This window comes from Muscardinus avellanarius (assembly GCF_963383645.1).
Source record: "Muscardinus avellanarius genome assembly, chromosome: 1".
Taxonomy (NCBI): domain Eukaryota; kingdom Metazoa; phylum Chordata; class Mammalia; order Rodentia; family Gliridae; genus Muscardinus; species Muscardinus avellanarius.
The window spans coordinates 221,399,644-221,414,076 of NC_137786.1; the positions used below are offsets into that span (position 1 = coordinate 221,399,644).

Consider the following 14,433-nt stretch of genomic DNA (forward strand, 5'->3'; position numbering starts at 1 on the left):
TGATTGCAGCTGAGAAACAGAGATTCAGGAAGGAGTTAGGGTCCTAATATCCCCTTCAAGGGCTCCAATGACTTCAGTTCCAAAGGTTCTTCCACCTCTCAATCACACTCATGGGTGAAGCCTTCAACACATGGGCCTTTGGATGACATTTCGCATCTAAACCTTAGCAGTGGCTATGGCCATGTGAGAGGCTCAGGTGGAGAGGGCTTTGCACCTTTGCTTTTCAAAAATGTTCCTCACGATGACCAGGATGACAGTATATGAAGGCATCCATTGTTGGTCACCACAATAAGCTTCTCCTAAAAGCTGTCAGTGCAGGTAATCCTGAATAAAGGATTGAGAGAACAGAAGTATGTTCATTCATGCTGGGACCAGAAGGACAACTGGAAGACAGGGGTCTGACTCATGAAAGGAATTAGTTCTTGGAGGCCAGAGTCGTCCACAAGCAGGTGACACCCAGGTGGGCTCACACTGGCTGTGGGGTTTGCAGATGGCCATGGAGGTCATAGTCCATCAGTGTGGGCAGGAGGCTCTCAGTGAACACAAAAAGTGGAAGAAACTCCAGTTAAAAATTTGAAGAATACAAACAATAATCAATGCTGGCAAGGATGTAGGAAAATAGGAACTCTCATACACTGTTGGTGGGGTTGTAAATTAGTACAGCCACTATGGAGGGCAGTATGAAGGCTCCTCAAAAGACTAGGAATGGAACCACCACATGGCCCAGGTCGATCACTCCTTGATATCTTTCTAAAAGAATTAAAGCCAGAATACTATAATGGTATATACATAGCCAGTTTATAGCGGCACAATTCACAGCACTCAAGTTATGAAACCAACCTAGATGTCTGTCAAAAGAAGAATGGATAAAGAAAAAGTGGCATATACAGACAATGAAACTTTACTCAGCCATACAAAGGACAATAGTATGTCATCTGTAGAAAAATGGATGGAACTACAGAATATTACGCTGAATGAGAGCAGCCCATTGCAGAGAGTCAGGGGTTGTGTTTTCTCTCATATGTGGAAGCTAGAGAGAAAATAAAAAATGAAAAGGACTTTAGATAAAAGATAGAGAGCAAGAGAGAGCAGTAGAATGGTAGAAGGAGATTAGGGGAGGGAGTCGAGTGGGGGGAAAAGGAGAACTGAAGACGGAAACAGTTCAAATAATACTGTGTCCATATATGAAGGCATCACTACCAATCTCAGTAACATGTAAGGGGAGGGTGGGCAGCAGGGCGTCATCTGGAGGGAAACACACCAAGTGCTCTGTGCCTAAATGTTTGTATGACTGAACACTACGAGGATGTATAACTACAGTGTACCAATAAAACTATAAAAAAAGTAGAAGAATATCTGAGCCAGACAGGTCACCATCAGAATGATGAGGCCATTGCTCACCACTGTGGCCACAAAGCACACACTCTGCACCCAGGATCCTGGAAAAGGCCTAGGATTATGAACTCAGTCATGCTATTTGCACTGGTATATTTCAAGAAGGTGTGCTAGATGCCAGGCGTTGAGAAGCTTGCAACAAAGCAATGACGGAAACACCATTTTACCTCATTTATAGCATTTTATAGGATGTAAAGAAATTTACACACACTATTCCATCATTCACTTAGCCCATGTGTATTATCTTAATACTAAATATTAGCTATCTAGTCGTATAGTCATACTTTGTGCTGTTCAAGTTTACTTATTTTCTTCTTCTTTTTTTTGTTGTTGGTACTGGGGGTAGAACTCAGGGGCTTTCTACCTCCGGGCTATACTCCCAGACCTATTTTCTATTTTATTTGGAAACAGGGTCTCACTAAGTTGCTGAGAGCCTCACTAAGTAGCTGAGGCTGACTTCGAACCTGTGCGATCCTCCTGTCTCAGCCTCCCAAGCGCGGGGATGACAAGCGTGTGTCACCACACCCGGCTCAAGTCTACTTATTTTTAATATTAGAAAATCAAGAGTTAGAGAAATGGTTATTTATCTAAGATCACAGACCAAATTGATGAGAGATCCTGGCACAAGATGCCCTTTCTTTATTACTTTACAGACAGCACTACTAGCTTTCCTTATTATCCTCAGTTTGTTTTATTTTCCTTCATTGGACTAGTTGCTCAGTATCAAGTTTTATTTGTTTATTTTCTGTCTCTACCTCTATTAAGTCTTGGAGGACATAGGAAGGTTTTGACCTCCATGAATCTAGGAACTTTTTTTTCACTGTCAGGTATCTGGCACTTAGAACAGTCCTTTATACTTCATAGGGTCCATTATTATCTGTTGAATGAGTGAATGAATGAATGAAGGACATATTTTTCAGAAGACATTCTCATCATATTCCAAGATCATGGACCACTATCATCACTGAGGGAGAAATGGGGGCACATAGAGAATAAATAATTTTATATTTGAATATTATAAGTGAATATATGACTGTTAGAGTGGGAAGTCACAGAGATAGTCTAGGTTAACTCTGCCATTTTATATCAGAGTGGAAACAGGGAGACTGTAGGTAAGTAGGTGAAATGGTGTGGCAGTAATTGTATAATCAATTCTTGAATTAGAGCTAGTGCCTGGGGTTTTCTTTTCATTGTTTATTCTTATATTCATTTTCAATAGGCAACTCAGGACAAAAGCCCTCTTTCAGTCTTCTTCATTTACTTCCTTCTTATTGGTTGCAAAAACATTGAAAGGACATGAAAATAATTGAAACAGATTCAAAATCTCTTTAGAAGTCATAGTTTGGCAAAGTTTCACTGTAGAGAAAAGAAATCCCATGAGGAGGTTGGTCCCTTGATTGTAGTCTGTGGCTTAATTTATTAGCACTAGCTCAAGTATTCACTAATAAAAAAAAAACCCTTGGACTTTGCTTGGGTGGTTAGGGTTTCTACCTCAAAACAGGATCTTTTAATCTCTGATTTTCCTCTTCCCATGAATTAAAAAAATGTTCTAAATCAAAATACTAATTCTGTTACTGATCTCCCCAATTTTCCATTATTTGTTTTTTTAAATCATAGACATCATTTTGTTTTATAAATCTCCCAGGACTATTCATGATATGCCCTTGGGGATATATCCAATCTTTGAATTGCAGTAGGCACAACCATCCTGTATTATTGAAGATCGCCTACTGTTGTTGAAAGAACACTGATTTTTGAGTTAGTAATCAGGCAGATAACTAGAATATAGTTTTTGGAGCCAATTAACTTCCCTTAGTCTTTGTCACTTTCTCTATGAAAAGAAGGAGTTAGAATAATATCTCTAAATTCTTCTCAGCACTGCTCCCAGGGTGGTTTAGCTGAGACTTTTGATCACTGGGATCTTGGATGAGAAATCAGCTGGGCGGTCACTTTAGCCCAGGGAACCTTACTTGCTTAACCACTGGGATTTGCAGAGAAAAATCCAGTGCTCCTTCCCATCCCAGTTTTACCAAGCCAGGACAGGTAATGGTCTGTCCCAGCAGAGTGGCTAACTTTATGCTGAATTGGAGACAGTCAAGTGCATTTGAAATCCACCTGGTCTAATTCCTTTTCCAAGGAAGAGCAAAACTACACCAGATCTTCTGAGCTAAAGGTAGGTGATGTAACTAGAAGTAAGAAGGTTTCTATGTATCCATAGGACATGGGGAAGCTTGAGTTTTCTCTTTGAACCATAGGGATTCATTTTTGAAACAAAGTTGTTAGGGTTTGATGATCTCTTTTTAGGGGGATGATTTCTAGTAAGTACCATTCAAATGGTAGTTATTATTATCTACCAAAATGCAAACAATAATAAATATTTAAGAAAATATTAAAAATAAGTTTAATCTATAGTAGCATATTTCTTGGTAGAAGATACACAGATGCCATAATCACCAAACCTGTTAATCGCCATGAAAAATATATGATAATGTACTATAGGAACACAAAGCCAAGAATCTTTTGTTTCTGTAGTGATGAGGCTCTTCATGCAATCCAGAAAGAAGGAATGAATGCTAAGCAGAGAAGGGAGAGGACACTTAGCTGGGAAAGAGCTACACAGCGTTCATTTGGAGGAGTGTCATTAGGATGCAAAGGTGGGTGTGCATGGCCATTTACGAAGAGTCTTCAGCTCCATGCCAAGCAGATTAAGCACTGAGGAGGCATGGGTACCCTTCATGGAGAGAAGTAACATGGCTATATTTGGTTTTAAGAAAAATGACTATTTTGCTGGTGCTCAAAGAAGAGAAGATTCATACAGGATGGAGTAAGCAAGCCAAGTCTCCTTGAGCGCACTGGACTGGAATTGGGTTTGGACCATGGGAAGGATCCCAAGGGTCAAGGAGAGGCTTTCCTGGAAAGGGAAGGCTCCATGGAGGGAAGGAGCAGCACGGTTGTGTGGGAAGTTGGAATATTGTGGGTACCAGGGTGCATTCTTGAGGTGGTGCAGACTATGATAGTCACTGATAGCAGGTTAGAGAATGTCAGGTTGCCCTCATTACCCCTAAGCAGCAGAGGGACCAGAGGAAGGGAGGATGCAGGATGCAATGTCCTGTCTGCATTACAGGATGGACGGAGCAGGTGCACCTGGAGACTGAGCAGCTTTGGTAGTTTAAGCACCAGCTGACAGTGTGTGAGAAGGTATGGCAGCAAAAATGGGGAGATTGAGGGATCTGGTGTACAGGTCAGGTTAATGGGATGCGCTGACAGTATGGGAGATGAAACAGGCATGTCTCAAGCTTGATATAAACACTTAGTCTGGATCACAAGGAGGCTGATGAGGTCATGGAAGTACCTTCTGGCTCACACTCGCCTGTAGGTGGCCGGGGACATGGTAACCTGGTCCCATCAGCTGAGTCTTCAACTCTGTCCATGGCCTTCTCTGGAGCTTGTGAGCGAGGCGATTCTGATGATTCTCAGTTTTCTGTCTCTGACTCTCTTTATGGCACTGGGAATTGAATCCAGGGACATTCTACTGCCAAGCTACACCTGCAGTCCTTTTTGGTTTCATTTTGAAACAGAGTCTCACTAAGTTTCTGAGGGTCTCACTCAGTTGCTGAAGCTGGCCTTGAACCTGAAATCCTCTTTTTCTCAGCTTCCCAAGTATCGGGATTTACAGGTGTGCACCACCATGCCCAGCTACAGTCTTCTCTTTGACCTATTCATCTATCTGATTTTCAAAGTGCTGCGACAGTCCTGGTGATTTTGAATCCCTGGTACCCACATACATACCCCTAGTGGATTATCTGTGGTGAATGATCAATACAGGTTTTGGCATGGGTTTCGCTGTTATTTTTCTGTTGCATCTACCTTCCTTTTATTCATTAACTCTTGGGTAGGCAGTTTTCTTTTTATTTCAATGAATGGCAGATCCATTTTGTTTATGGATGGCCATTCCTCTTTCTTTGGCCACATAGCGGATATTCTTGTAAGGAGTTAGGAAGATCTTGCTCCTATTTGGGTAGACAGATAATCCTGTCACAACTTTGATCTTTATGCTCTTTATGGTACTTTTCTTTTTGCTACAAACAGGTTATGAGAAACATAGTTTTGATGTTTTTTTAGAAGTTCAATATATCTCTTCCTTACTTGAATGCTGAATTAATTCACAAATAGTTTGAGAAGAAAGCATTGTTTTGGTTGCCAATAAAGATGATAATGGAGGTGGTGGCTTACGTCAGTTACCTACACACTGCTCGCCCCAGAATTAGACAAACACATACCCAGTCAAAGCCACATTGGGCCCACCCCATGGAGGACCCTGCCTGTACCCCACAGAGTCCATGGTTTCCCCTTAGGCAAAGTAGAAGTTATGCTCTCTGCTGCATTTCACTCGAGAAAAGGAAGGGAGTAGAAGGAGCCACGGTGTGTACGTAACCTCTTCCTCCAAATTCCTCCATCTTCCTTAGTGGGGTTGGGGCTGGTATGACATGTTTCCGTAGCTCTCTCTGCATGGAAGGAGACATCAGGAGTGGGGAGGAAATGCTTCCCATTAATTTCCACCAAGTGGTATGCTGCTGAGTGTTCAATACCTGGCTCTCCTTAGGAAATACCTTTTCTTTGTAATGTTTGCTGACTTCCAATGTGTGAATACACCCACCTTAGCTGATTTCAGATTACCAAGGCAACATCACTGAAAGTGGACCTGGGAAAAGATTTATCCAAAGTCAGTCTGAGCTGGAGCAACACACCACTGCTTCCAATACTTGGATGCTTGGCCAGTATCTCCCTGGAGTAAATTATTGGAGGTAGAAAGGGTACGTACATTTGAGATATATAATCAGTATGCTTCTCAGAATGCTTGTACTGGTCTGCACTTCCACAACGGAATATGAGACTAAGCTTAACCCTAACCCTTACTGCCTTAACCCCATGAATTCTCCAAGGACCAATACTTTACTTATAGTTAAAACTACTATATCATATTTTTATAGCCTTAATTCTTAAAAAAAAAACTTTTGGTACTGAGGATTGAGCTCAGGGCATTCTATCTTTTGAATTATACTCACAGTCCTATTTTATTATTATTATTTTTTATTGTGAAATGGGTTCTCACTAAGTTGCTGAGGGCTTCACTAAGTTGGCGAGGCTGGCTTCAAACCTGCCCTCTCCTGTCTCAGCTTCCTAAGTACTAGTAATGCAGGCATGCGCCAACATGCCCAGCTTATGGACATTTATACAATAATTAGTGAGGCTTAATGTCCTTTCCTATGTATCCTGAATACTGATTTTTTTTGTGCTGCCTGTCTATAGCCTTTGTTTATTTTCAAGTGGACGCATGCATATTCTTTTCCTATTTAGGAGATTTTTCAAATATTGGGGATATAATGCCTTTCACATATATTTCATATTATTCCTACTGCATGATTTCAGTAATGACTTTATGCTCTTTTCTTGCTGTTGCACCAAAGTTTTATTTATTCTTTTTAAGTCAAATTCTATCATTTCTGATTAAATTTTTAAAAGTGTTTCCACCTCAAAATTATGATCATATTCACCAATTCTGCATTATGTTCTTTAATAATATTAGTTTTTACTCCTAAATATTTAATTCTAAATTTATTTTGATAGAAGTAAAATACTGGTCATCAAATATATGGTTTTTCTCAAAGGGTCTGTCAATTCTTTTAACATCTTTAGAACATTCTTTAAAAATATTTTTATTTTTTGCAGCACTGGGGATGAAATCCAGCAACATTCTATCTCTGAACTATACCTCCAGCTCTGTTTTTTTAATTCTGTATTTTGAAACAAGTTCTCACTAGGTTGCAGAGGGCCTCACTAAGTAGCTGAGGTTGTCCATGAACCCTGAATCCTCCTGTCTCAGCCTCCCAAGTACTGGGATTACAATGGTGTGCCACCATGCCCGGCTCTTTTGAACATTCTTATTTTCACTTTCCTATGATAAATACTATGTACAATCATGTCAACTTTGGGCAATTATGTAATTCTTCTTTCCTTATCTAGTATCAAACTGCTTTAACTACACACACGCACACACACACACACATACACACACAAATCTAAATCAATATCTAAATCAATATCTAAGGCAAAACTTACCTCAATATTTTTAGTGTGTTTTTATAGTTGTAGAAAAGATGAATTAAAAATTATCAAATTATTATATCGAAAAATTCCATTGGAAGCCAGGCATGGTGGAGCACGCTTGTAATCCCAGTACTTGGGAGGCTGAGACAGGAGGATTGCAGGTTCGTGGCCAGCCTCGGCTACTTAGTGAGGCCCTCCCCAACTTAGTGAGACCCTGTTTCAAAATAAAGAAGTAGGGAATATTAGGGACACCAGAGAGACTTTATATAATGAAGGGGAAACCTCAGCCAGGAAGGAAGGACAGAGGGGGAGGCTGAGGTTCATGAATGGAAAAGCTACAGGTGACTATGTGATGTGAACATAACATTGTTAACCTGGACACTCAGTATAGGGAGGGAGGGAAATGGGGAAGTGGGGGGCACCAAGTACTGTGTGAATATACGCGACTGTCAACGTGATCCACATTATGATGTGAGACCATAGTGTACCAATAAAAATTAAAAAATAAAACAAATACACACATACACACACAAACAGAAAAATAGGGCTGGGGGGGGGTATAGCTCAGAGGTAGAATACCCCTGAGTTCAATCCCCAGTAACAAACAAAAAAAATTGTATTGGATTTTAGTTGAGGATATGTGTATTTTTAGATAAATGTAAGGAGAAATGATACTTAGGAAAAAATTGAAACATGATTCAGCATCTGAAATTTTACGCTTTAAAATCTACAATTTTGTGAACTTTTCTGTGGTGATGTATTCTGTGGTGATGATGCTTTCCCATTAAAATATTAGTTTACGTTTTTCAGTAGAGTTTTATGGTTTTGTCTTTTAGGCATTTCATATTTTAAGTATTTTGTATTAAAATAGTTTTTACCTAAAAGCCAGGCCTGGTGGCGCACGCTTGTAATCCCCACGCCTGGGAGGCTGAGACAGGAGGATCACACAGGTTTGAAGCCAGCCTCGGCTACTTGGTGAGGCTCTCAGCAACTTAGTGAGACCCTGTTTCCAAATAAAAAAATATAAAAAAATAGTTTTTACCTATTACAGATATAATGCTTTTAAATTTTTTTTTTAAACTGATAATTTCGTTGTTTAAGTGGTTTTCAGTTAATTTTGTTTTCTCTCATAGAGATTTTGCTTACAAGAAGCAGAAACCCATTCAGAGGTTAAGGCAAAAAAGTATTTATTTGAGGAATGAGTGTTTTTTCCTGGCACTCATAAGCACTATGGACTGAAGGCGGGATTACAAAGTCAGGGATCAAAGCTATTCTCTGAATCTGTGAGATGCCACTGCTTCTTTCTCTTCTTGCTCTTATGATACTTTCCCTAATATGTGAGAGTTAGGGAGAAATGGGTCATAGGAGGAACTGTAGATGAAAAAGGAAATCCTATGGAGGAGCAAACAGGGCAACCTAAAGGAGGAGAAAGGAGGGGGGAAGAGGAAAACCTCTAAAACACACAATGTACTTAAACATATCGAAGTCAACCACTAAGCCAAGCAAGGGAAGGATGGACAGGGAGGGAATGGGGTGGGAATTGGGTAGGGGTTAAGAACACTCATTTCTCATCACTTTGAAGTTCAATTATTTTATCTAATCTTTTTAAAAAAATTAATTAGATAATTAATTATTTTTGGTGGTGCTGGGGTTCCTGGAAGCCCTTCTACCTCCGGGCTGCACTCCCAGACCTATTTTTTAAAATATATTTTTATTTGGAAACAGGGTCTCTTACGTCAGCGAGGCTGGCTTCGAACCTACGCGATCCTCCTCTCTCCGCCTCCCAAGCGCGGGGATTACAAGCGTGCGCCACCACGCCCGACATATTTTATCTCATCTTAAACTTTATGCATCCTGACCTGAGGACTTGTTACACACATCCATTTGTTTCCATCTGTTCACATCCCTGACTTATTTTCTGCCTCTGCTCCTTGCTCTTGGAGTTCTCAGAGGTGTATTTTGGAAAAATCTCAGCATGAAATCAGGTAACAGGGGAAAAAAAGATAAGTCTTACAGCAGGGAATAAAAGTGTTTATATTGCCGGGCGTGGTGGCGCACGCTTGCAATCCCTTCGCTTGGGAGGCGGAGACAGGAGGATCATGCAGGTTCGAAGCCAGCCGCGCTGGCTTTAAGAGACCCTGTTTCCAAATAAAAAGTATAAAATAGGTCTGGGAGTGTAGCCCGGAGGTAGAAGGGCTTCCAGGAACCCCAGTACCACACACACACACACACACACACACACACACACACACACACACACACAAGTGTTTATATTTTTCTCCCTCATTTCTTTTGGATTATATATGTCACACAAATTTTAACTGGGGCACTTTCACCTAGAGAATTTAGTTTTGATTTACATGATACGTTAGCTTGAAGTATGTATTGTGGACTACATGTCTTCTGTGCAGTCAGTTGGGTAAGAGGTTCTCAGAGAGTATTTATTCCAAGGAAGTAATTAGAAATCCTCGCTCCTGTTATCACATTGGTTACTGCTGACTGCCAATCCTGAACCATAACAAGCAGCTGGTTATGCTGGTCATAGTATTTGGAGGTGAGACCTCTCAGAGGTCACCAGCACAATCCATTTATGTGTTAATGAATTAATAAATTATCCAGGCAGTGGCACGGTTGTAAAAGAAAATCCTTTTGGCATGCTACTCTGTTTCACCATGTGATGGCCTCCAACATGCCGTGACCAAGGAAGAGAGTCATCAGCAGGTGCTGAGCCGATGCCTGGGCCAGGCTTTTGGACTTCCCAGCCCGTGTAACTGTGAATGAATTCACTTCTATTCCTTATGAACGGCCCATTGTATTCAGGGATAACAGAAGATGACTTTGACATTCTTGGGCACAGATGAAGGAAACAAGGAATATAGAGTATGTACAGAAATAGGGGATGCCCCAAGAAGAAAAACTATCAAAATGCTACGATAATAATACAAATATAGGCTGTTAACTTGAATAGCTTTTCAAATCAGAAGACCTTAGAGAAAATTAGAAAATACCTGGACTGAGTTTCAGAAAGATTGGTTCCGAGTCCCAGAATTTGCCACTTACTGTGTGATCATGGGCAAATAATTTCTCTTGAGCCTTGATTTTCCAACATTAAAATTAAATAAATTAATATGTGTTAAGTGTTTATACTTAACAATTCATTAGTGTGTATGAGGTCAGTGAATGATGGAGTGTTAAGTGGTTCACACTTTCTACAGTGTGTAAGTGAGGTGGACTATGTTTCAATCACTTTTTGCTTTCTTGCAGGCCTCCCAGTTCCTGGCATCCAGCACACTTGAAGGGAATCCATGGCCAGTACCAACAATGTGACTGAGCTGATCATCACGGGCCTTTTCCAGGATCCCGAGGTGCAGAGAGTGTGCTTCGTGCTGTTTCTTCCCGTGTACCTGGCCACGGTGCTGGGCAATGGCCTCATTGTCCTGACAGTCAGCGTCAGTAAGAGTCTGCGTTCCCCCATGTACTTCTTCCTCAGCTACCTGTCCCTGGTGGAGATCTGTTATTCCTCTACCGTAGTTCCTAAATTCATAACTGACTTACTGGCCAAGGTTAAAACCATCTCGCTGAAGGGCTGTCTGACTCAGATATTCTTCTTCCACTTCTTCGGGGTGGCCGAGATCCTCCTGCTGGTGGTGATGGCCTATGACCGCTACGTGGCCATCTGCAAGCCTCTCCATTACATGAATATCATGAGCCGCCAGCTGTGTCACATGATGGTGGCTGGTTCCTGGCTGGGGGGCTTTTTGCACACTGTAATTCAGATTCTCATCACCATCCCGTTGCCTTTCTGTGGCCCCAATGTGATTGACCACTACTTCTGTGACCTCCAGCCATTATTCAAGCTAGCCTGCACCGACACCTTTGTGGAGGGGGTTATCGTGTTGGCCAACAGTGGGCTGATTTCTGTCTTCTCCCTCCTCATCCTGGTGTCCTCGTATATCGTCATCCTGGTCCACCTGCGGAACCATTCTGCAGAGGGGAGGCGCAAGGCCCTCTCCACCTGTGCCTCTCACATCACGGTGGTCGTCTTATTTTTTGGCCCTGCCATCTTCCTCTACATGCGGCCCTCATCCACCTTCACTGGGGACAAACTGGTGGCTGTGTTCTACACGGTCATCACCCCCATGCTGAACCCCATCATCTACACACTCAGAAACGCAGAGGTGAAAACTGCCATGAGGAAGCTGTGGGGCAAAGGGCATCCAGCAATGGAGTGAAGGGGAGAGGGATTAGAAATGGCAGTCCAAATGCTGTTGAAGTGAAATATTTTTCCAGATATTCAAGAAAAGAAGTGACAAACACAAGCACCTAATGTTACTATTGCTGTGATTTTTCTTAGTAACTAGACTCTGTAGTGTCCTGGTGTACTGTTCCAGAATAGAGGTTGGGCATACTTGCTGAATTTTATGGCATCTGATTTGCTCCATGGTTCTCCACAATATCCAAATGATGTGGGTCAGTAGAATAAATGTGGGTTTTGGTGATATCAAAGCTCTAAGCAAATAGAATGCAAAGTATATTCAAAATATGCTTTAATTTCCCACTGACATCTAGTTATTGTAATACTCACATGGCAATGTGCTATTTCAATACATGTATACATTGCGTAGTGGCCAGATCAGGGTAGTTGGCATATCGATAACCTCAGACATTTATTTTTTTATTTTTTATTTATTTTATTTTATTTTTTATTGGTGCAATGTATTCATACATCATAATGGTATAAAGAAAATACTTTTGTAGACATACATGCACACATCGCCCAGTTAGCCCCTACCTGATCCCCACCCCGTTCCCTCCCCATCCCTCCTTCCCATGCTTGGCTTAGTGGTTGACATCTAGTTTTATAGTAATTTATCCAATATTAACGATGATAATCTCACAAAACAGTTTCATTTGTCTGACACCAAGCTTTTGATGACTAAAAGATAACAGTTCAATATTTCTTTTCGCTTTCTTTCTTACCAGAGAATATTTTTTTCTTTTCTTTTTTTTAGGTGAAGCTATCATACATTTATTTATTTATTTTTCAGAAAAAAATCTATCCTGATATGGAATATGGACTCTAGATACCCAAAACAATCTCAAAGAAGAACAAAGCTAGAAGATGTATATTTTCTGATTTCAAACCATATAAAGCTACAATACCTCAGACATTTAGAATTTCTTTATCATGAGTAAATTCAGCATCCTCTCTACTAGACAGTTTGAAACACTTAATTTTTGTCACTGATAGTTCTCCTATTATGATATGAAACATTGGGAGTGATTCCTCCCATCCAACTTTAGCTTTGTACAAAAGGAGAACTTTTTTATATTAGTACTATTTATTTATTCATGGTACTGGGGGTGGAAACCAGAGGCTTCCTACCTCCGGGCTATACTCCCAGACCTATTTTATATTTTATTTGGAAACAGGGTCTCACTAAGTTGCTGAGAGCCTCACTAAGTAGCCGAGGCTGGCTTTGAACCTGTGCGATCCTCCTGTCTCAGCCTCCCAAGTGCGGGGATTACAAGCATGTGCCACCACACCTGGCTATATTAATACCTTTTAAGTTGGTATTTTAATGATATATTGTAGTGAGGTTAAGAGTGACAATTGCACGCACACAGTACTCGTATTTCCCACCTCTTCTTCACCCCTCCCCATAAGTAGTGTTTACATTGATATGAGTACCTTCACATATGAAGAGGATTATTTAAATAGTTAATATTATTAGATCTCTTCTTTCTCTTTCCCCCATCCTCACGTCTCTCTCCAGATCCCCTGTTCATTCTACTAGTGTCTCCCCCATTTATCTGAGGCCTTTGATTCCTAGTTTCTCTCTAGCTTCCACATATGAGTGAAAGTATTTGTCTCTTCACTTTCTGTCACTGACTAATCTCCATTTCGACAAGTATTTTATAGGTTAAAGTCACCTTTCCCTCTCCCTTTCTTCCATTCATCTTCTGTTGTTTAACCTCCTTTCCTATACTAACCTATATTTCATTAAAAAGGAAAAAAATCAGAGAAATTGTCAGGATTTAATTGGTAATAAGGTCACCCATCTGATTTTCTCTTCTAGTGTGGACAAGTGTGTCTTTGAATTTTTCTATTTGTCTGGTTGGCTCTTGTCATCTACTCCCATGGACTATCTGATTGTGGTCCTCAGAAACGTTCCAAGAGCAGTTTCTGTTGTAAGACATGTTAGCACAAATGATAGACCATGGACCTCCTACATTGTCCAACGCTGGTAAAAATAACATCAAATGGCATAAATTCTGCTTATCAGTAGAGAGGTTAAGTGTTTACACAAAAGGAAATCATTTTTAGCCTTATCCAGATGTAACAATACAGAATATTAGGAAGTGCTTATTGCCCTAACTTGAAAACAAAGGGGAGGGTAATACTGTCGGTGCATATTTTTACTCCAGAGCCTTGCCCCTTATAAGTGACCATGCCACGTCCATTTTTTTTATTGCTCTTTGCTACTCTTTGGTGAAGGGAGAAGATATGAGTCTGTGTCTACATTGTTGTTTCACCTCTCAGAATTCCCAAGTCATCCCTCCATCCCAAATCACTGGGAACAATTTAGAGAATATCATAAAATTGGCCCCTCTTGGCTTTGGAACTACAGAGTTGCTCTGAATTTTAAGTGCATGTATTCATCTGTCTTTGAGGATGAATTGCAATAATGCAGGGAGGAACCTAGCAGGGATGTAAAGCCTTGGGGACTTTCCCTTTCTCCTTTGAATGCGGGTTGAACTTGTAGGTGAAGGTGATTTTAAAGGCAGTAGGAAAGCCAGGCATGGTGGCTCATGCTTGTAATCCCAGTATTTGGGAGGCTGAGACAGGAGGGTCATGGTTCACGGACAGCCTCAGCTACTTAGTGAGGCCATTTGCAATACAGTGAGACCCTGTTTCAAAATAAAGAA

At 40.8% G+C, this 14,433-nt stretch overlaps 1 protein-coding gene across 1 annotated transcript; it reads left to right on the forward strand.

Annotated features, from left to right (window-relative positions):
* Positions 1–10,808: 10,808 nt before the first annotated feature.
* LOC308259639 (olfactory receptor 4B1-like) lies at positions 10,809–11,735 on the forward strand (the record flags this gene model as incomplete). The annotated part of the gene is made up of 1 exon (XM_080690792.1): positions 10,809–11,735. The coding sequence occupies one exon, from the start codon at positions 10,809–10,811 to the stop codon at positions 11,733–11,735; it is 927 nt and encodes a 308-aa protein (XP_080546918.1).
* Positions 11,736–14,433: the final 2,698 nt, after the last annotated feature.